Raw genomic sequence first — 24,519 nt, forward strand, 5'->3', positions numbered from 1 at the left:
CATTGCTGGGTGTTTACTGGAGAAGAGGTGAGATGATGTTCAATTTTATGGACAAACTATCTGCCAGTATTTTCATGTTCCAAGCTTTACGTTCTTCAAAAACCCATTGTACACATCACTGATACTTCCATATCTTCTCTGACTTCTCCAAAATGGTTGTTTCATTTCTATTAGAGATGTCTTGACACTATCTCTATTATAGCACTTACCATAATGCATTAAACTATATTTATATATTAAACTACTTTACTAGGTTATGAAGAACTTGAGGGCCAGTCTTCAGTAAAACATACATGTAAATGATTTCTGTATCAAAGCCTTCCATCTATGCCTATGTTTATCTGCAGATGGTCAACTTGATCCTGTTAAAAAGTTGGGATGTTTCAATCATTCAGAATCATTGGAGTTATTAGCTCTTTCTTGAGATAGAGACAAGTAAAATCTTTTCCTAAGCTGTTTCAAGTTTGCAAATAAAAGTTTTTAAATATTTTCAAGTAACTTCTTCTAATTATATTCAATCATTCCTTTACTGAACATTCTGAATTTGTACCATGTGCCAGGCAATAAACTATGTGTTGGGGATAACAACACAACGATTATGATTCTCTTATTAAGGACCTTATTCTTATGGTGAAGACAAATATGTGAACAAATAAATTTTTGAAAAATGAACTCTGCTATCAGTTAAACTTGAATGGAATTCTATGAAAATACAATTTTGAGGGGCTGGAATAGGTTCAGTAGAGGAGATTGGGGGAGAGGCACTGCAGCATAAGAGAGCATGGCAAAGTAGAGGCACAGTGAGAAGTTTGTCTGAAGTACAAGATGAATATTAGAAAGTAGCAGATGGTGAGGATGAAAAAAACTTGAAGAGAACTAAATTGTAAATAACCTTAATCCCATCAAGAGTATTCTGTTATCTCTTTTAAAGATAATGGGCATTGTTGTCATTTTTGAAGCAATGACTTCATTCTAAATGCAATATGAGTAATAGAGAAAATAAGCAAATTACAATATATTTAGGTGAGAAAATCAATAGCATTTGTTGATCTTGTGGAAGTGGGGAGTGAAATGGTGGATGCATTGTCCACATAGAAGTGGAGTCACTTGGCAGGACTTGGCATGGAGAGGAAAGTACTTACTGAAATTTTCAATAAGTAATTGTTGCTAAGGAGGTAGCTTATATGATGTTAGATAACAATACACAAGACAAGTTGAAAGTGATAGAATTGAGATGGAGGACTATACATTTCTAAAGGGGATGTGTTTATTTTTTCTCATATTGGCAGGGGACCAATCATCTGTAAATGACAATGTGAGAAAAATGGCGAAAGAAAACAACTCCCTCCCTCAGCCGCACATAGAACAAGGCTTTTTAGAATGAGAATACCAGGCATGTGTGCAAAAATAGCCTTCAATAAGGAGAATGGAGTTTCATTAAAGGCAAGGAGAGTCTGTGGATGTATGGAAATTTAACTCAAATAGCTGTCTATAAAAGTGAGACAATGTTGAGGCATTTGAAGTGATTCTCTGCCTATGAGCCCATCTGGCCATTTGAGGTTGTTCACATTTATCTTTAAGTGGGCCAAAGTCTATACTTACAATTTCTTTTCTTTTATGTTCATAATGTACTAGAGAGAAGATAACAACTGCTACTTAGAAATAAGTGAGCAGCTCATTGTACTGGATGCATTGATGGTGAAAATGAATATACCATTCAACAAAAGCATTTTATCTAAAATCTCTCATATGCTGCCTTTTAATTTCCCTTTTATGCTGATGATAAAAAATAGGCTGCTAATTAGCATCTTATATGGCTACAGAATGGTATTTTTACAATGTCGCATGAAAAAATATTTATAAAAGTCTAAAGAACACCAGGGATTATTTTTCAGTTCTACAATTCATAAATCTAAATGAACAGAAGATAATTGAATTGAAGTATATCATTACTGAACAAGGATTCAAAAGTAAAATTAAGTTGATGAATCTAATGTATTAAATTAACTACTATATTCCAGATGCTTGAGTTTTTACAGAATATTTAACTATTATGTACAAAGTAATGTTTTGAAAGAGACAAGCTGCCTACTCTGAGATAATAGATTAGAAGTGAAAATCTGTTTTATAGTTATTCCTCTATCATATACTTGAAATTAAGTATAGATCGTATGCTTTGTCAGTAAACGTATGTCAGTAATATTTGATAGGGAGTACAAATATTCTTGATCAGAGTATTTAACATACCGGCAGCTATGAAGGAAGCCCTTAGATATGATGAAAATAAGGAAGGGGCACGCTTATTTTCTACTGGAAGTAATTTAAGAATTGAAAATACCAGACTATAGCACTACCCAATTACTATAAATCACATATTATAATCAATATAATTTAATTGATTCAATGATTTAATTTAATTCAATTCAATATAATATGCTATTTTTTTGCACATTAACAATAGATATCTCTCAAAAAAGCCCCGTAAAACAAGATGAAATACATCTGACCAAATAACACTTTGAACATCTCTCCACAAAACAAACAAAAGGTTATGAGGTAAAACATTAAAGGCAAATTTTAAATGGAGATAAGAGTGCATATCTTTGGCGGGGGTGGGTGAGTTGGGAACATGGAGTGCCATCAGCAGAGCAAGGTGTTTAGGAACACTCAAGTACAGCACTCCAAACAGACTATGTCTGTTCGTATCCCAGCTCTACAATTTAATAGTTATGCAACGTTGAGTAAGCTATTTAATTTCTCTGTAAGTCTGTTTTGTAATTCATGAAATGAGACTAGTACGGTTGTTATGATTAGTAATAGGTTAAAATGTGCAAAGGATAAAACATTGTCCGGCACAGATTAAACATTTAATAAAGATCAGTTATTTACGAAGTGATATTAAAAATATTTAACAACTGATAGGTCACAGGCACCAACCAATTAGAATGCATGATGACCTGGTGTACACCTGCTTAATACAAGCCCTGATTATTTAATACACACGCATGAATATGTAAAATATATATATGTACAGGGTGATTTGAAACCAAGTGGTTGCTTTCAAATTTGTATTACTGAAAAATTAAGCAGTACATGGATCAAGTTGTAGAAATATCTTCTTGTGCAGCTAAGGAGTGCATCAGGAAAGTTCTCCAAGTAATGGCCAAAGTGAGTTGGTTCTGAGCATTTACTCATGCCATGGTCTGGCACAGTTTTTACAAGTGATTGAAAATGGTTTATTGCCATTTTCAGAAGCTTCAGGTCCTGATAGAAAATGATAATGTCAAACAATACAATATCTGCTAATATTATTAGAGTCATAGAGAAGAAAGCGACTTTGAAGGTTACCTCACAAGGATAAGGCTAACTTTTGATTTTATTTTTCCTTTTAAAGCAGAAAAGAGAATAGCTATAATGTTCCTTAGGAGGCACTGAAAATGAACATGTCATCATTGAACAGGTAGGGAATTCACCAACATACAGATCTTTGTTCTATTCACTTTTTTTTGCAGAGAAAACAATGAAAGTAATCACATATCTGGACTTGTTGATGAAGTGTTTATTTTCTTTCCTCCTATACCTACAGAAACTCTCTGACAACCTCATTTTCCAAAAGAAAGGGGTTCTGTCTTATTTTCCTCATGCTGTTCTGAGTTTCCTAATGAACATCTGCTATGCTGGTGATTTGTTCCTTCTGTTCAAAACACTGACCTGCCTCTGGACCTGCCAAATATCACATCTCAATGACTTCTTATTTTAGAGATGCTTGTTGTTACCATATTTTCCTTACAGCCTCGACGAAATAAAAGTCTCTACCATGACTGTGATTTCAACCACTAATGGTGTTTTACTTCAAAGAGTTTAAGATGAATTACACCATAGGATTGACATTTACAGTGGCACATATTAAGCATAATAGAAATAACTGTGAGAGATTCCTTATTAATTTGTTTTGAGTACATACTGATATTTCTAGTAAACTGAGTAATAAATTTTGAGACTATTCAAACATTCATCTGCCTGATGCTCATTAGGTAATAAGCATGCAAGTTTATCATTTGATTACTTTGATACTGACATTTAAAAAAATTCTCCAGTATTCCATTTGACAGGTATTTATTTAGAATTCTTCCATGTCATCTTTGTTACAGAATGTTTTTTCTCTAAATATTTCTGGCCAGAGATAAGGCAGTCAATAGAGCTAACCACAGGAATTGTATGGATCATCAGTGCTCATGACTGACAAACCATCCTTGGTTTTGAACCTCTTCCTACACCTTGTTTGCTGAAGAGTATGATTGCTTTCTCTACAGCACCGATATTAAAACTGCAAATTAAAATGAACAAATACACAAGGCTTTCTGAGCTTTATAAGTTATTAAACATGCCAAATGTCAACGCAGATGATATTGTTTTTCATTGTGTTATAATATGATAAATTCCATTTTTCAAAAGCATTACACTCTTTGGAGAAATATTAGCCATGGAGTGGATAGGGTTATAATTTACTTATAAACCTCATCAATTATTCAACTTTGCTTTAAACTAGGTTGACCCTAAGTTATAACTGAGAAGCTTAATGAATTATCCACGCCAATGTACATTGCTTTGAACTAGAAAAAAATTCAATGACTAAATGTCTCTAGAGAATTTTCAGAATTGAGTAAATCCATAAATCTCAAACAAACAATCTGGGAGATTTATAATGAAATCTACCTGAGGGAAAAAATAGATTCTCTAGACCTTACAAGAATTATAATATTCCCGGAGTTCAAGGTTTTGTTCAATCATAAGTTTCAGTCAAATCCTAAATGAAATAAAAAGTCTCCCTTTAAGGAATGTCCTAGTGCATTTTCTCTTCTTATCGCTTAAAGAAAATATGGATTTGTGCAAGTCATAGAATAGATGCCTAGATTGAATAAATGAATGGCCCCATCTATACCTGTTGTAATTTAAGGGACTCCGAAAACTTCCATAAATGGCAATCCTATAGGTTCAGTGTTACTCTTGAGCTGACTTACGTGATCTAAATATCTTTAACCTGAGCTGTCTACAGATGCTGTTACACAAGTGGTTGATAAGTGGCAACTCCCTGTCTTCACAGCACCTAAAGCCGTGGAGAAGTTTTCAGTAAGCTACAAACTGAAACTTAGCTTACTATACTTTTTTCTTTTATGCAGAATCACCACGCCAGATAAACCATTCAGAGAAATATTTTTAACAAATATTTGCTGAATGCTAATTAGTATGGCTACTATAGCAGATATTATGACTAAAGATTCATCATCCTATGGAAAAAAGAAAATAGCATTTGTAAATCATCTATTGTATGCCAGGAACTGCACAGGATTCTGCAATCAACTCAAAATAGTGCAAAGTGGATAATACACATATTTTAGACATAAAAAAACATAATCTTAGACTTTCATTTGTAAATGATAGGATATCCAACCCAAACTTTTTTAAGCCAAAAGGAATTTGGGGGCTCATCCAAATGGAAATTCCACAACCAGCTCAATTATAGCTGAAATTTGGTCTACAGTCGTGTAACTATAACTCATTCTTTTTTTAATCTATTGGCTCTGCCGTCTTCTGTCTTGATTTGAGATCTAGGCTTCATGTGGAGTGAAGATAACTGCTTAGTTCTAGATTGTCTATATCGGCATGCAGAAAAAACAGAAGTCTCTTCAGGAAAATGCTCATCACTTCATAGGGGGTCTGAGTGGGTTAAACGCTCATGTCTGAACTAATGATTGTGGCCAGAGAGAAATCAGGGGACTTATGTATCTTGTCTTTGCTAGGTGCTCCACTTCTTCAGTTATTAAGTGAAAAAACTTATGCAAAAGACAGGGTCCTAAGAAGAGGGCAGGGTCAATCCCTCCAGACAAATTTTTACATCTAAATTACACAGTTCAATTTCCTTGGAATCACACTCTAGTTAAGTTACAGAATCTGAATATGAATCTTTACCTGTACAGTTCCAAAGCATGAGTTCTTTTTAAAAAGTCTTTATTTTTCCCACTTTTATTAGCTATAGTGATATTTATTTCACACTATAGGACAATAGGACAAAATTTGTATTCACTGTCTTATTGGAATCTTGAATGGTGTTGGCATGCAAATAGTCGATGTTTAATACAACAGTAATGAATAAATAAATGAAATATACCAACAACTGATGTGAGGTTGAATGCCCTTAACAAGAGGTAAGTCTGAGGAAAGTGCTGTCATAAATGACAGAGGAATAGAAGAAGTTGCATGAATTAGAGTGCATTTGAGTTTGGCTAGGAGATTGATATAAAATTAAGAGGATCTAAATCAGAATCAGAAAGAGTGCTTTAGACAAAATGAACAGTAAAGTGGAAACAAGAAAGTGTATGGGCTAGTCAAGTTCACATTGGCTGGACCATAGGATTTATGTGGATCAGTCTCAGGAGCTAAGGCTACTAAAGGAGAGAGGTTCAACATGCTTTGGAGTTAATCTATATACAACAGGAAATATATTAAGGTGATTTTTCCCCTTTTCAATGCAGAATTGTAATACTATAGCTATAAATTTAGGAAGAGGAATCTAATTGTTCTCTGGTGAATTGAAGTATGGAGAAAATGAGAACAGTAAAGAGTTAATTGCATTAGCAAGGTGAGAGGTAAGCAAGCTCAGCTTAGGGCTGCGTCTGTAAGACTGAAGAGGAACAGATTAATAAATAGACATTATGAATTTAGACATGAGCACATGGCAAAAAATTACCGCAGGATCTGCAGGGACTGTAGACAGTATACCATATTTTTCCTTTGTCCCTTCTAAAATCATTTATATTTGGAAGAGGAAAATCAACTTGATCTAAGTGATATTAAATACTGTGTTAAAGGTACCAAAGGAGCTGAATAGCTAGTTTCCAATCTAGGTCTGTGTGAGTCTCAACCGCAAACCAGAAATAACGAAAATTCAAAATACCAAGGGGACTCCAATTAGGGAAATTATAACAAATTTTATAAATGGTGGCTTTGAGATAAGCCTTGAAGGGTTTATTAGGCAGACAATGAAGAAACAAGGCATTCTGCAAATAAATGCAGACAGGCAAGAAAATACGGTGTAGGTCTGTTGTGAGGAGTCGAGCTTTGCTGTAGCAGAGGTGCATAAAAGCAAGAGAAGGAGACGTTTTAGAAGTGAGCTTAGGATAATTTGTAGAGCACATCAGTCATTAGGTTTTACCCTGAAAGTGAAAAAAGGACTTGAATACTATAATGTATTAAATGCTAAGACACTGCATTTAGACAGAACCAAGTTTATAGCTGGTTCCAACACTTATTAGTTAAGTGATTCACCATTTGTAGAATAGGGATAAAAATCTATATCATTACTAGTTTTAAATGAGGCAGTGCCCAAAAAATTCTTAGCTCAGTGTCTGGCATAAAGTAAGTGCTCAATGTTTCTTAATTACTATTAGCGTATTATATAATAACCATAGTAATAAGAACAAAAATACAACTAAGCAATACAAGCTGAAAACATGTAAATGATATAGTAAACTCAAGTTTGAATTTATAAACTCAGACTTTAGCTTCTATATTAACATAAGAAAATTATAGAGAACCACTTTAAATGACTACTATAAGTCGAAGAAGAAAGTTAGAAATTACTAATGAAACTCTGTTAGACAATGTGAATAAATGGTAGTATATTGCCTGTATTTCAAGTGAATTCCTTATATACCTGGTCCACTTATCCTTAACATTTTCATTCATTTATTTCCTGCTAAAATTTAAATTCTTGATTTATTTCTGTGCATATAAAGTCATTCAGTTTATCATAATAAAAAAGTGAATCTCTTTAAAGTTTTTACATTATAGACTTACAATAAAAATTTAATGCTATCATTTATGTTTCACTTGTATAAATGCAATATGGAAAAATGTTTCCCTAATGAATTTGAAATTTTGATCATGACTTTATGAATCAGAAGAATAAATATAATGTATTTCCCTTCTGTAAACTTAATATTATGGTTGTTCAAAAAAATGTTTTCAAATATTTTCAAAAATTAAGAGATGGCAAATGGATCAATTTAAAATTAGATAAATGGTAGGAGTATCAAAAAGTTATTAATAAACCTTAATTTTATGTTGGCAGGTCACAGGTCAGACACAGGAAATGAAAAATGTAATAAATAGGTTACTGTAACTTATATTTTTATAAGGCCTCTGATAATAGTACCCAAATAGTATATCTCTTGAAAATTCACAATATATATAATATTAAATTATCATAGCATATATCCCAAATGATTGTTGCCAAATGATTTCTGTTCCACTCTATTTATGTTGTTAAAAAAGTCACTTGTGTCCAATAAAATCTTTTATATTAGAGTCCATCATTTCCCAGTGTGAATAATAACTTGGATCAAAGTAGAAGGGTTTTTTCTTGTTGTTTTTTTGGTGAGGAAGATTGGCCTTGAACTAACACCTGTTGCCCATCCTCCTCTTTTTGCTTGAGGAAGATTGGCATTGAGCTAGCATCTGTGCCTCTCTTCCCCTAATTCGTATGTGGGTCGCTGCCACAGCATGGCTTAATGAGTGGTATAGGTCTGCACCTGGGATCTGAACCTGCAAACCTGGGCCACCAAAGCAGAGCACCCTGAACTTAATCACTACACCACCAGGCTGGCCCCTGAAAGTAGAGGTTTTTGATGTTAAAAATTACCAAGGAAAGTTAGGCTGTATGCAAGAAATGAGAAAGCTATGTTTAGCCAATATAAAGACACATGTATCTATGATCTATTAAAAATATTTCTTAATGTCATCTTCCTGTATAATCTAATAATCTATTTTCAAATAATTTTAATGTATTAATTAAATGTTGTGTCAAGTTTTTATAGTAAAAGATTCTTCAGAGTTTCAAAGTACTCTATATATTTGATATTAATATAATAAAATTTTTAAATAGACTTTAAACAATATATACTTTAATTACAAATATAAGCAATGTTTCCTATCACTCAAAATTGATGAATAATCTGATTTATATTATTAGGGGGAAAAATATAGGTTATTTTAGGATTTTTCTTGGCTTAGTAAAAATAAATCAGCCACTAATTTCATAGCAAATACAAACACTGATTCCCTTTTGTTTCAAAGAAACTAAAAGCTATATTTATGTATCCAAAATTACATAAGCATAAAAACAAGCTTCTACATCATGGTACAAAATGAATTACTGTCATTTTATACGGCTTTTATTGAAAATCAGTTGTCAATACAGAAAAAAACTTTATAAATATTTCATTATCCCTACCCCCCACATAAAAAAAAAAAAGAAAGGAAGAATTTCCTTTAGTATAGAAAAGAATTCAACTAGCCTCAGTCTAAAACAATGCAGAGGAGATTTTAAGCATAACTAACCCAACTAGCAGTTTTAAGGGTCAATTAACACAACTATCCTTTTTACTGTCCCTGAAGCTGTCTGTGCATTTCAATCCCTTTTGTGCAGTGTGTACGCCCTACACCACACTGGTGTACACACCAAAGGATAAAACCCTGGCAGTTTGGTGCTTGTTACCTAATGTTCTTCATACACTCATGGAGTTATGTTGAGTGTTTCTACTCATGACTGATGACAGGTTAGACTTAGTAGGCAGTTTCTCCACACATCTACTAATTTGGTGAGTTTCTCTGCAACAGTTAATTTTTAAGGCTCTCTGACATCCTTTGCACGTCTTTGGTTTTGCTTGAAAAAAACTCTTAAAGAACTTTAAAACCTGACATTTTGATGCATGATTTATTTTCTTTTTCAATAAGAGAAGCAAGAGACACAACACTGTAACATAACAAGCAAATGTTAACAAGTGAACGTTCTTAATTTAATTTAAATAAAAAAATTGCCTTTCTCTAAATATTCTTTGACTCACAATAATCAATGTCTTTCTTCCTGTTGGATAGCTATAGCAAGGGTACATCTACAGATTCACAACTAAATTAAAATAGTACGAAGTATTAACTCAGGTTAATTCACAGTGAATAGTTTTTATGGCCTCAAAGTACTGTAATTGAATATCAGTGTCATCAATGTTGTCCATCTAAAGACACCCCCTACTAGTTACACTGAAATTAACTTTGCTTTTCTGGTCAAACAAGATTTAAAAATGATGAATATATAAAATAAGAATTTAGCCACATTCACAGAACGTTTCCAAAATATTCTACTGATTATTATCATTAGTTTGTGCATGTGCTCTCAAAGATAAAATTATTTATTTAATGTTGTTGCTCTCTTGAGCCACAGTAGGAGTCCATCATTCAAAAGAGAATTTTTATTATGTTATGATACTTGTATTTAAAGTTTCAGCATTTTAATAAAATAGTACATCAAGAAAAATTCATGAATTTATAAAATAAGATGCCATGGTAAAATATATCATTTTCTTCAACAGAAAGAAAATATATCCACTGAAAGATAGAAAGAACAAAAATCTCAATATACATTATTCTTTTGTATGCACATTTTATGAGAACTAGTTACGCCTTACATGCTTGATTCAGAATATTATAGTCTAATCTATTAAATATACATATGAAACAGATTATGCAATGTGCACAGTAAATTCACATAAGAAATTGCTTAAGTTCTCAGGATGCGCTCTGCCTCGCTCTTGTGATGTATTGCATTGTATCATAACTTTTGATACATTTCTTTATTCAACTTAATTGTTATCTGAGTTTGTTTTTACTACTAAGCAAAGAGAGCCAAATAATTTATGCAATGATATCATTTACTTCTTTAGGGTAAAACAAGTATGATTTACCATTTCCAGGAAAACCCCAGATCATATTTGACAAAGGAAAAGAAAACCTAGAAATTTGCTTTACATACTACAGCTGTCTCCTAAGGAGAATACTGGGTCGTGTCAAATGGATGGCCCTGTTTTGCTGAACACTTTGATGAGTTAGCTTAAGGACCTCTGAGAGAAAAAGCAAGAGCTATTTTACTTTGCATAATAAACCTTAAGAGGCAGATCTGCAATGTAGAGTGTTTCTAAATTACGTGTTATTAGTGCTCCATTGATTTCTTCAGCAAAAAATGCTGTAGAATGAAGCTATTTAGAGCCTTTATTAAATCCTAATGCTTGGAGTCTACTAATAATACCTGTGAATCATTTTTCCTTTTTTAAAGTAATGAAATTTCAATATTTTAAATATAGGTTGCTCTTTAACTCCAATCGTATTTCCCCATAAGACAAAAATATGACATGGCTAATGCAGGCTACTAATCCGACTAAGGGAATATTCTGTATGAAGAGGTGTGAGTCTATTCAATTCATCCACTTTGGGCTCTTTTCTTACAAGGCTCAGAGAGAGCTAAGCCCTATTAATACAAGATGAAGTGGGGAAGGAGACAAGTTTCTCTAACTCAAGAAATAATACAGAGAGCTAAATGAACGCACACACACACAACACTTGCCTGCAAGTACTAAGTGGTTTTTGTCTAAGCATTTTACACTAGATGTATGGGCTATAGTAAAATGCTAAAGAAAGTTGAAGGGACTGCTTAAAATAAAAGCAAATCCAATAACCATAATGAAAAAGAAGAAGGGAATTCTAGATCAAAGCTTGAAGGGTATAGTGTGTTTACTTCTGTGGAAAGAAGATGAAGAAAATTATCAAATGTTTACGCAGAAGAAGCTTTGCACCCATATAAGAAGGTTTGCCAGCAATGATTTGCATACATATGCACAACACATACATAAAATTATACATATAGACTTTGTTTAATAAACTACTTATGAATGTCTTCTATTTTTCAGGTAAGGATCCTATGAGATAGCAGGTCCTGACAATCTCGAGTGTGTGTTTGTGTGGAATGGAGCAGGAATTACTAGAGAGGGAGGATGAATAAGCTCAGGAAACTGGGAAAGGGTAGGTCACAGTTTCAGAATTTAAAAATGTTTCAGGTATTCACTACCTGAGAGAATACAGCCAGAAACGGCTCTGGCCTCTGGGATGTTTGGAATTCTTTTTGTTGGTTAGTTTATTTCTGTTTGCGGGAATAATTAGCAAATAAGGATGAATAAAGTAAAAAAAAAAATGAACCTCACTGAAGTATGATTTTGTGAGATATTTAAGAACTATTTTTGGAAACAATTTTAATTGTTGCTTATCATCCTGAGACTCTACTTTTCTTAGAAAGGCATTGAACAACTGATATTTTCCATTTCTGGTAGGCTTAATGTAACTAGACAATTTTAGTGCTAAAATTGTATCTCCATACACCTGTCTTGTCCATGAATCAAGTCACAAGTGTACAGTTGTCTTGATCTACGGCTAGCCATATATATAACTTGCTTTAACAGATTTGATAAAATATGGAGGAGAATGATATACTTTACTTTAACTTTCACTTTCACAGAATGTTTATTTTTCCCTTGGAGGAGCTTTAAGACAACATATATCAAACTCAATCCCTTCTTAATCATTTCCTTGCTGTAATTTATAACCGGAAAGGAGTGCTACAGACCTCTCTCCAGACTGCCAGAATGGTGCCCGCTACTTGTTATTTCAGTTTTCTTCATCTCTTGCACTGGAGCCATAGCCATTGGCTGTGCAGGGATTATGACTAATGGGAAACAGGATCAGCCCTTAGCCCCTTACTGTCACATCTGACTGCAAGCACTCACATTACACTTTGAGCACTCATCCCCTTTTGAGGGTCTTAAAGGAATGCCTTCCAGTTACTCTTGTCCTTTCCAGCCCACCCAAATTGAAGAGTAACACTGATGCTGCCCACTTTCCAGGGAATTCCCGAAACACTCAATCTGAGATATTCATTCAAAATCAGTATCATTTTGGGGTATGTGGTGGGGAAGAGAGGAGTGCTACCAGGAAAATTTTAGAACATTATGTGTTTATTTTTTCGTTTGTTTAGCAGGTCAAGTCCAGAGGAGGAGAAAAGTGTGGGAACTGGCATTTTCAAGTTTTTATATAAATGTCTGTTGCTTTCAAGGTCTCCCTGCCACTGTACTTTACAGATATATTCTAGTCATCTTATTGCTTATCATGTAATCATTGATTGAAATACACACACAACCCCCCAAGTACAAACACTAATTTTAAGATACTGCATGATCAACCAATAAACCCACAATGAAAAATCACAGTAATAAAAACATGAGTTTCCCAACTGTTCCATTTTCCTCTCAAGAACAGAAACACTTGGGGGAGATTCTTGGAGAAATATAACTCAAAGAAATAGAAGTAGTTTGAAATTCTAGGCAGTATGATATGTAAGGGGTGATTTCAAGAGTAGGCAAGCCTTTCAAAGCATCTCAAATAGCATCACCTAAGTTGCTATCTTCCCTTTCAAGTTATCAGACTAGTCCTGGAGTAGTAAGCAGAAAATTCAAAGCACTGTAGGTTGTAATCTTTGCACATATCACAACTAGAAATTGACATTTAAATCCTTCTCTCTTCAGAATGGTACCACAAATAAAACACAATCAATAACATAAATGCTCATTCTCTGTGAGATATAGTTGCTTTGAAGTTTAACACAACCACTGTAAAAACTGTTTCTGAAAAATATACACTTACTTTTTCAATTACTTTTAAATTGCTGGCTAATTTCAAAACCTTGAAAGCAAAATCACTAAATCCCCCATGTACTAGCCATATCATAAAAAAATTGAGTAGTAGAACTACAATATTATTCAAATAGATCTATTTACATGTAATGATATTATAATTTGTTCTTTAGATACAAATTATGAGTAGAATACTAAAACTTTTTGCTTTACATTTGTAGAGCACTTTTTCTTAAAAAATAATCATTTCAATTTTTATAAAATTAAATAGACATAATTGATTCTTCTGAGAATTACATATGCGTTTTCATTTTTAACAGTTTCTTTTAATTTTACCTATTGGATATTTTTGTATATAGAAGATGACGAAAATCCACATATTTAGATAAGAAATTTATATTTCTCCTGTCATTACAAACAGGCTCCTTTGCACTACGTAATCTCAACTTTAGAATTACGATTCATGATTTATTAACTTCTTGCTGAAGTTTAAGGTTTGTAAAGAAAACTATTAACTGCAAGTCTGAAAATGTGTCCAGTTAATATGCATTGCCAGTTAACTGAAATGTGCAGTGAGTTACTAATGTGAAAAATACATCATTTATTAAATATTCAATGGAACTATTTCTTTGAAAATTAACAGAACATAAGAAATAAAATTTTTTATTCTTACTTAGAAGTAAAAAGGCATATAATTATAGAGTGATTTAAATTAATATATTTCAATAAGCATCACAAATCATCCATGCTATTAACTAAATTTTAAGTAATTTAAATTTTCCTTAAATAATGGGGGCAAGGATTACCATCTCACACTCAGGCATATTAAAAAATCTACTATAGAGTTTTATTAAGCTTTTAAAAATGAACTTTTAGTCAATAAGTATCTAGTCAGTCCTTTTCAGAAGGTCAGCAAGTAGTGGGAACTATCGAGGAGACAGGAGTATAACACATCCTTTCTCATCTTCCAGCAAGTTTAGTTTAGTTAACTTAACTGTATTCACCACGGAGGCTCACATGCTCACATCTTAGAGAAGGTTGCGTGCTGGTCTGGAGTTTTTCTGCATCATCTCCTGGACAAGCACTCATATTCAAGAAAGAGGAAGGCAGGGACACAGCTTGGTCCCATAACCAGAACCAGCAGTTTAAAGACCATTTTGTTTTAGACCAAAGGTAGTGTGATCTAGCCCAACCTAGGGTTTAGGTAATCTGATTTCTATGGAGAAGGAAAGTATAAAATAAAATCAAACGCGCTTTTTTCACTAATAAGCTCCTACTCTATAGGACAAAACAAGAAAACTGTATGTGGCTTACTCTGTGTTGCTCAGGGAATGGGATGGAATTCTCTGAGGAGCTGAATGAGTTGATGGTACCAGACCCTCATTCTCAGATATTTTTAAAATGGAAATTAGTTTCTTGAAATTCAAATTCCTCATGCCATTCAAAAAGAAGCCCAAATTAGGCTCTCAAAAAATTTTAAAGTGCTACGAATTTCAAATTGCCTTAAAAAGTGAACTTCCCAAATTTCATGAAGATTGGTTTTGCAAACTACAAGTTTATCTTTTAATATAGATTTATAAGGTAATTTTGGTTCCCTTAAATTCCTCAGTCTCGAATTACTTTACAAACGAAACAAGCCTGAGAATTACAGACACAGAAAAAATTTAAAAACGGAGGGTAAAAAAGAGAAGACATCAACAAGAAAAATAGAGACTTCTGGCAAAATTGTAAGTAATCTCAGGGGATCTCCCGCACCAGTGTAGATTATTAGTCTGGACAACAACTATCATGGGCAACTTAATATTCAAACGTTATTTTATTCCAATCCTTAGAAAGAAATGAAGCAGGCTGGTTAGCTTCACAGTAGCCAATGGCAAATGGTGTTGCTGGGGTACTCAGTCTTAGATCTGTCTGACGGGAGATGTAAGTTCTTATTGCCGCTTCCACACAATTCATGTGCTCTTGATGCAGTACTTGCTGCATGTCCGACATTGTGTTAGCTGCTGAGAAATACAGTTCAGAAGAAATACAGTTCTTCCCTCAATACTATACGGTCTGGTTTAGGAAATAGCGTAGCACTTTCTTCCTTCTTTATTTCCATTCCTATGAGAAACATGAATTAAGTGCCTACCAGTTTTTAGGCACTAAGAATATAAAATCCTGCCACTTGGCCAGGAGTTTCCAGACATTGGAGATACAAATTATTTGAAATGAGGGTGTAGTGATCTGAGAGAAAAAGCAGATTAATGTGATGAGGGGGTCAGGAAAAAAAACTAATATTAATTAAATACATATTGTGTGTCAGACCTTCTACCTGGTGTGAAAATATATACCAAGTACAACAGTCAGAAAATAGTCTCAATTCTGAAAAACACAATTCATAAAAAGATCAATCTCAGGAACATATATTTAAACAAATGTCAAATTTGGTTAGAGAAATATGTTAAATGAAATCGGTAGGGGAAAATACTATTTCTATCCCTCAGGTTTTCCTGATGTGGAATAAATCCTTATTGTGTTAAAAATACTTTACATATTTAACAGTTTATTTTTGAAAATGCATGCTAAGTTTTACTCCTACTCTTAACTTTAGTAATAGGAATAATTACTTGGAAATGAAACAGGAAATTTGATGATCATTTATGTTCATTAAAATGGACTCTATATGCAGGTAGGATTGTAATAATTTAGTTTAGTCTTCTTAGAAGTATTGCAAAACACCCATGCATTTCACTATACACCCCTAAAAGGAATTAAGACATTTATAAATATCCTCAAGCATACTTTTCAGCATTTCTCATAATATATAGAAATAAGTAAAATAAAATTTTGCCCTATATGTGTTCACATTATTTGGATGTTCTTCTAATTATTACTAGCTCCAACTCCAGCTATGTGGTAATCATTTAGACCTTAAAGAAATGTTATGTTCTGATAGTATTTCAATTATACATACAACGAATTGCACATAATACTTACTGCATCCAGACAAAGTCAAACTCCTGTGCCTGGTAGCTATTTTACCACAGTCATGCAATTTACTTGTTGTAGGGGGAAAGAAATACCCAAAAGTATACAGTACTAACCCTATTAGTGTCATAGTCATGGGAATTTTGCCCTAAATAATTGTATTCATAGTACATCTTTTAAAAATAAGCAAAATTGATCATAGTAGATTAAGTACAGTAATAGGGAATAGGAGAATGGAGTAAATAAAAGCAAGTGTTACAATATTAAATTATTGATTAGTAATAATTTATCAACAACTTGAAAACAAAGGCATATTTGTTATTCATAACTCTCAATGCCAATTAAGTGAAATTTTCTCATCCAATAAGAATAAAAGCATTATATATTTTTAAAGTACAATCTCAAATGGTATCATTTTCAGTTCATATGCTGATTTTTCAGTCTCCAAACTGTTATAGCACTTGCAGTCAGACCTAAATATTACTACTCTGATGCAAATAAGTTTCAAATATGCTGCATTTTCAATAAGTTCTACTTACTTTCCACAAACACGTGTAATAATTTTGACAAGATATTATGTTTTTTAGTCTTTTTATTGCTGAGAACGTAATAGGCATTTTGAAAGTAATGGTCAATTGCTTGACAAATGTATTAAACTCTGAAACATATACTTGGTTGCACAAAGAACAGTTCATCTATAATGTCTTGAGTCATGATTCTGATTTATTAATCCCTCTTTTTATTTTTGAAAGTTGAATTTTGTACTCTTTCAGAATTCTTATAACTCCAACTTTTAGACGAGATAATTTGCATTTTAATAGAAGGGAAACAAATATACAAAAGAGTCAAATAATGACTCCTATAATGTATCTGGAGCAGTTCCCCCTTATCAGAATTCACTTGAGAAACAGAACAAAATATTAGTTTGGTTCAGATTCACTAACATTGCTAAGCAATGCTTTAAAATGTTTTCAGTAAATTATCAAGTACATAATACTAGAAATCATGATATATCCAAAGTCTCCCCCTTTTAAGTATTTAAACCATCCTATGAAACCCTGAATGATGTCATTAGAATTTATTACTTTTCCACCTCTTGTAAATACACAGAGAGAACATGTCAATATGTTTTCTCCAACAAATAAACTTCAGACCTGAAAGATTTCATTTCAACTTACTATACTTCCTAATACAATTTTATATTGATTTCTATATGGGCAAAAATGATACAAGAATGTTATTATAATACATTGTATAGATTTTTATGAGAGTAGCTCTTCCATCTTGCTGAGTTCAAATGTCAGCATTTTGAAAAGCCTAAGAAGACGATACTAATGACAATTTGTGAAAATATTAACGGCAAAATTGATTTAAAGATTCAGTTATATCTTTATAAATGCACTTCTGTATTAGGCATAAAAAGAAATTATGATGGGAAATTTATCACTGACGTTGATAAATGAAAGTTCATCAAGCAGATGAGACAAAGCTAAATCATGTGCAATTATGTGTGTATTTGTTATATAATTGAAATGTTTGGGGGTCTTTTTATGATTTCCCATAGCTTTCTATCAAAATTAGAGAGAATCTAACAGTTGATCACTCATCTTAGCACTTACCTCATATGGGTGATGATGAGTGTTGTAGTGGGAATGAAAAAATCATCCACTCGGTCAAATTGCTTTCCCACTGGCTGGGTGTGGATGGTGTGGTGTAGTACATTCCCACTGGCCAGGGTTATTACCTAAATAGAACACACCATGTTTAGATCTTGGCAATGCATTGCTTTAGTAGTGTCAGCTTGAATTTTATTTAGAGATGAAATAAATCTCTGGCAGTTGTTTGCAGAGACTCTCTATTGCCATCTTCAAAATTAGTATATTATTAAGCAAATTAGTATTCTGTAATTGTTTATTTTCAATGTGGAAACTTCTATGTTTATAAAGAAATAAAAAATAGAAAAAGATTTGTCTTGAGCAATTTCTCCTTAAAATATAAAATAAATATAAACAACTTCTGTATTATAAAAATGTTAACCTTACTATAATGAGAAAAATAAAGGCCAGCATACATCTGATGTAAATCAGATATTAGCTTTCTTTCTCTCTCTCTCTCTTTCTTCCTTTCTTTCTTAAACAGTTTTACTGAGATATAATTGACATGCAAAAAACTGCCCTCCTATAGAACAGAGTTGGAAACATAGGACTCAAAATTCCCAAATAAGACATGCAAAATATTTTAGCTCTTAAAAATCTTAGAAGAGATAAAATCACATTTTAAGTTTTTCCTCCTATAAATTGAAAATAATAGATTTAAGTAAGTTTTAATCAAAGAGGTTTCTTCTTTCTAACTATTCATCAATAATTAATTAATTAAAAGTTTAAAAAACTTTTACAGTCCATTAAAGAAAAGATCACTACATTTAAACTCTTTTATTCTTCATATCCCATCATGCACCAAATTCTGTCGGTTCTTTCTTCAGATTTCCTGTACCTTCATGTTTTTTTCTGTTGTCTCTGCTGCACAACCATTGTTCTGTGTTAGTCTTTTAAAGCATTTTCCCTGTTTTAAATCCTTTCTACAAATGGCCACCAAATTAAACTTCCTAAACGACTGACTGATTCTCCAAGTTAAATAGACTTTCCTCCTTCACAACTGAGTCTCTTCCTTGGGTTTTTATGACAGAGGTAAATAACATTTTTAGTTTTAGATTTTTCTTTTTTTCTGAAAAGTTAATTTTCTTCATTCAAATGAGTATACTTTCATTGAGTTCCATTGCAAATCACCATTTACAATGAAAATAGATTAAGTATTATAACAATCAGGACAGGTTCAGCAATGTTAGAGTTAAAAAACAAAACAAAACAAAAGCAAACAGAAAACAACTTTTAAAGTCCTAGTGGCTTAGAAAATTATGATTGTGGTTCACATCTGTTAGTTCCCCAGAGGGCTGGGGCAGGATATCTACTGTTTGCACTCAGTATTCCACGCCAAAGGAGCAGGCAACTACCTTGAATGTTTCCATTCACAACAGACTTCCTTTGCCAGGATTGATCATATGGACCCACCTAAACAAAAGGAGCCTACCAGGTACCCAGAGGAAGAGAAAACCAAAGTATTTGATAAAAGCTTTAAAGACATTATGCCTGTTTTATTAATGAATATCCGTGAGAAAGTCATCACTGGATTTTAGCTACTCATAATAATGTCTACAAGACTTTAATAAAGATCAGCAGGAGTAACAGGGAAGGAACTCTCCAAATTTTCTTTTCTTTAGATTGTATAGAAGTGTATACTTTTCAAATGCATCTACATGTATTTGAAATTAATAATAATACTTGGACTGATGGCCACAACTATACTATTTAGGGAGAGCTTGCTATGTGCCAATATGTGTTCTAGGTAGTTTACAAGCATCACCAAATTTAAAATTCAAACAACACCATAATGTATGTATTGTTCCCCAACATTACTGATGCAAAAATATTTCACGCCACTCAAGATATATTAACTGAGCATCTCTTTTGTGTTTGGAATAGTCCTAGGGTGTAAAAAATACAATGCCACTTGTCTAGTTCCCCTCAGTCTGGATTTTGTTCCTTGATAGTTCTAGGTCCTTCTCGTTGATGGAATTGATTACCAGGTTCAGGACTGAGCTGACTAACTGCAAGGACACACATACTGATCTATGATGCACCTTAAGCAAAAGGCTCAGTCTGGTAACAACCCTTGGCTCATTCCTAATGTCATCCTGCTGCTAGTCTCGCTATGTGTGATGCCTTCCACAAACCCAGAGCCACCACCTCCTACTGTCACCCCATCTGGCTGGGGCTTACTTCCTGGCCAATAGCAAAATGTAAGGACTTTATTCCAAGTTGTTTCCTGTGGATATTTTCTTCTCTAATTGTGGTGCACTTGAAAAGACATTACATATGAATTGTAAAACTTTGCAGATGACAGACGTGATTTTTAGAGCAGCGTTTCTTAAATTTTCAAAAGCCTTAGCTTCCTTTAAAAACATAACTATGATAAATCTTTGAGAATTCATCTGAGAACACTAATTGGAAAATCAATGTCTTACGTATCTAAAATTATGACAGTTTATGGGTTTTTATTAATTAATTGCAAATATCACAGAAAATAATCTACTTTGTTTCATAATTGGCAAAGATGTACAGATTTAATTATAATCAAAATAGAAACACAAAGTAAAAGTAGAGGTTCCAGATTTTTTGACGGAATGCTTTTTTACCTTCAAGGATTAGTGGGTACCATTATAAAGTATACTGCCTTTGGGCAAAAAGTTACTTCCTAGCCCTCACAACCTAGCATCAATCTCTTTCCAGTCTAATCTTTGAACATTATAGCACAGGGACACTCTAGCAAAAATGCGAGCTTGCCTATGTTTTTGGTTTGGTGAATTCAATTTCTCCTAATAAAAATCTGTTCCTCTTTTCAAACAAATCTTAAGCCCCATTTCCTTTGGGGATGTTTCCTGATAATCCTATTGAGAAAAAATTATCCATGAGCATTTGGACATTTCTGCAGTCAGGTCTTTCTGAGCAAAGGGCATGGCGAACTTAGTTAAAGGATGATGGCATAGCAAAAATGCTTTGGAAGCTAGGGATGGTGTATTGCTCCTGAGACATTTAGAGACTTAACTCCTTTGAGCCAATTACTGACATTCCAAGATACTGACATACCCCTCCTCTCCCAGGAGAAGATTTATGTACATTCGGTGTAATAATCTCTATCTCTCACAGAAGAGGATGTGCTGATGCGCTAAGTCTCAAAAAACAGAAAAACAATACCAGCGTCCTTCTGCTATAGTACAAGTGTGCTGCACATGGAAGGTAACAGTCTCTCATCACATCACCCCACGGAGATTGGGACTGGAGAATGAACACTGGCATGCTCTGTTAGTAAGAAAGGGTCTGTTCTCTGATCCAGAGAACCTGTGTTTCCTGTCAGTCTATCTGTCTATCTATCTACTGATCTACCTATCTATCATCTATCTACTTGTTATATACTTATACATGCACATTTTGTGTAAATAAATTTCTTTATGTATGTACTATTTTAAGAGTACACTCTATTCTTACATTTTATTTTATATTTTCAGGTGTGAGACTTACCTTCAGCTCCCACCCAGCAAAAATCTTAAAGATTCACCAAATCTTATTAGCATATTTTTTATTAGATAGTCAGAGAAAAAGAATCCATTTTTAGATGGCTGGATAATGTATGGGAAGTTATTTAACATCTCTGCAAAGTCTTTTTTTCACCTTTCTTTGTAACGGTAAAAGAGTTTGCCTAAACTACTTTGTGGAAAGATTCAAGACTGGGACTGCTATTACTCCATCTAAGTAGCATGTACCAAAGGAGAGGAGAAGGGATCAATTTTGAAGAATATGGTATATTGAAAATGTATACAGCTTTACAAGAAAAAAAAATCTTTTAACTTTTACAAGCTGTGTTTATTTTAAAGGTAATAGTGTGAAAAATAATTCATTACAATGAAAGTTTTTAACAAATCATATATGTTGACCTGTTTTAGTTATCTTGTCAAGATTATATTTTTCAAAATATTAAATAAATAAACCATATTCTCATTTTGTGGTAGATCATTCTAACAATTGTCCACAATGCAGATTGTGCCCTTTCCATCAAGAGATTGGCTGCATTACTCCATTCCCTTGAATCTAGACAGGCAGTGTGACTTGCTTTGATGAATAGGCTGTGGTGGAAGTGACTTTATGTGAATTCTGAAGCCTAGATCTTAATTGACCTTGCAACTTCAACTTCCACTGTCTTGTAACCGGGAAACACCATGCTGTCAAGATGCCATCCGAAAGGATGAACAAGCACATGCAGGAGACACAAGCCACCCAGCTAAGCACCACTACCACATGACAGACATGGGAGTGAGGTCATTTTGGAGCTTCCAGCTCCAGTTATCAGACAATTGCAGTCACATGAGTGATCCCTGATCACCCCTGCAGAAGCCGAGCCACAGAATTGTGAGTGATGAGTCATTTTTTAGTTTTGTTTAGGACATCAAGTTTTGGGTAGTTTGTTTGCAACAATAGATAATTTAAATAGTGCATTATATTTTAGGTGTTTCAAATGACACATAATTCTAGTGAAATATAAAATGAACCATCATTGTGATAGTTACTCTAAAATATTTTATTTTAATAGACCTGTCCTTTGTAAGTTAAATATTGCAATACTGAAAATAATTCACAAACATTCAATATATTTGTAGTGATAACTGATTAAACAGAAAAACGTTGTGGGGCCAGCCCCGGTTGCCTAGTGGTTAAGTTTGGCATGCTCCGTTTGGGCAGCCTGGGTCCAGTTCCCTGCTACACGGACCTACACCACTGCTCCGTGGCCATTCTGTGGTGGTGGCTCACATACAAAATAGAGGAAGATGGGCCACATATGTTAGCTCAGGGCGAATCTTCCTTAGCAAAAAAGAGGAAGATTGGCAACAGATGGTAGCTCAGGGGTAAATCCTTCTCAGCAAAAAAATAAAAAAAAAATAAAAACATTGCATTCAACAGATTTATTGAAAACTAGCCAAAGGTTAATGATTCAGAACTTTGTAAGAAGAAACATATTCAAGGCAGGGCTATAATCACAGGAAGTTTGAGAAATAGATAAAAAACATTTTTCCAGAGCCAAACATTCCTTTCCATTCCCTTTCTTTTCTTCTTATACTTATAACTTCAAAAATCTAAAGACTACGCCAAAGAGTCATTGTCAAAATGTATTTATTTTTCTCTACCTGTCAAGTTCTCATATAAACAGCTTCAAAACATACGCAAATTTTACAAAAATGACACCACATATTTCCCAGTTAGAAATGAGCCTGTGCTAGGAAAAATAAATTCTATCTGTTTGGAGAAAAAGGGAGATCTGCTTTGAGACTCTGTCTAACTCTCCTGGTCTCTATCTCACATGTTCCACCCTCCTGGACCCATTTTGAAAAGAGAGATGGAAACAAGAAAATTCTCATAAAATTTGGAGGGAGGCAGGAAATTCCTGAAAAGTAGATTATGACTTTTTTTTTCCCCTAATGGCATCAACTTTGTCATCATAGGTTCTTCCTTTTGCATATAGATGCTAACCTTTGATAATATGACCTACTATATTATCCAATCCAAACCAGTACTCGAATATCAATTTTTCCCTTTTTTTTGGTGCAGGTCTAAATGTGATTAAAGTATAGCCCTCAGATGGAAGAATATCATTGTTAAATGGATACAAATATCCAACGAGACATTAAATGGTTTAAAGATCACTATTTTCTCAAATTATTGAAATGTACTTACCTGCAGTGTTGGAGAAGTCTTGTCCATGGTACCCCAGCTTAGCACCCAGACCTGGTCATGTGACTTGTCATAGTGTAATTTAACTGGGACAGGGTCTGTGTTTACTGCCTGTAATAAAAAGGAGTTAAAAAAAATATTTTCAGACTAAATATTAGTTTAAAACTAGACCAGAAATTATGGAAGAATGCAAGAGTTTACATGTCAGATTAAAAATTTGTATTGCCAGTTATCTAATTTTCTAAACCCTTATTTGATTAATTTGGAAATATAATACTTTACTCAAACACAAATTGCACAATTTTATATAGTCTTGTGTTCATTCATTACTTATGCAAATTGTATGTCATGAAGAAGCTATTTAAAAACTCTAGATATAAATGATTAATATGTGCATTTTAATCAATTGTTGAATACAGGTGAGAATTATGTTTATTCTATGAGATTTTTCCATCCCAGTGCTGGTTATAGGATTTGATCATCTATAATGCTAAAACACCAACAATGTGATATATGGTTGTAACTCTGATAACAGATTACTTAATTTAGTTTCCTTAATGAGAAATCTAAAACCACAGAAAGGAGGAGAAGCAATTTTTTTGTACCATACATGATATGGTAAATGTGTTTTTTTGCTAATA

At 33.3% G+C, this 24,519-nt stretch overlaps 1 protein-coding gene across 4 annotated transcripts in view; it reads right to left on the reverse strand.

Moving 5' to 3' along the window:
- The window catches only part of FSTL5 (follistatin like 5), a 715,161-nt gene that overhangs the window by 45,146 nt on the left and 645,496 nt on the right, over nt 1-24,519 (reverse strand). For all 4 annotated transcript variants that reach the window (XM_044767022.2, XM_070505002.1, XM_044767023.2 and 1 more), the window contains 2 exons: nt 23,882-23,989; nt 18,161-18,285 (listed from right to left, as the gene is read on the reverse strand). In XM_044767022.2, coding sequence (XP_044622957.2) covers nt 18,161-18,285; nt 23,882-23,989 — 233 coding nt within the window. The remainder of the gene's footprint in view (nt 1-18,160; nt 18,286-23,881; nt 23,990-24,519) is intronic.

This window comes from Equus asinus, chromosome 3 (genome assembly GCF_041296235.1).
Source record: "Equus asinus isolate D_3611 breed Donkey chromosome 3, EquAss-T2T_v2, whole genome shotgun sequence".
NCBI lineage: Eukaryota > Metazoa > Chordata > Mammalia > Perissodactyla > Equidae > Equus > Equus asinus.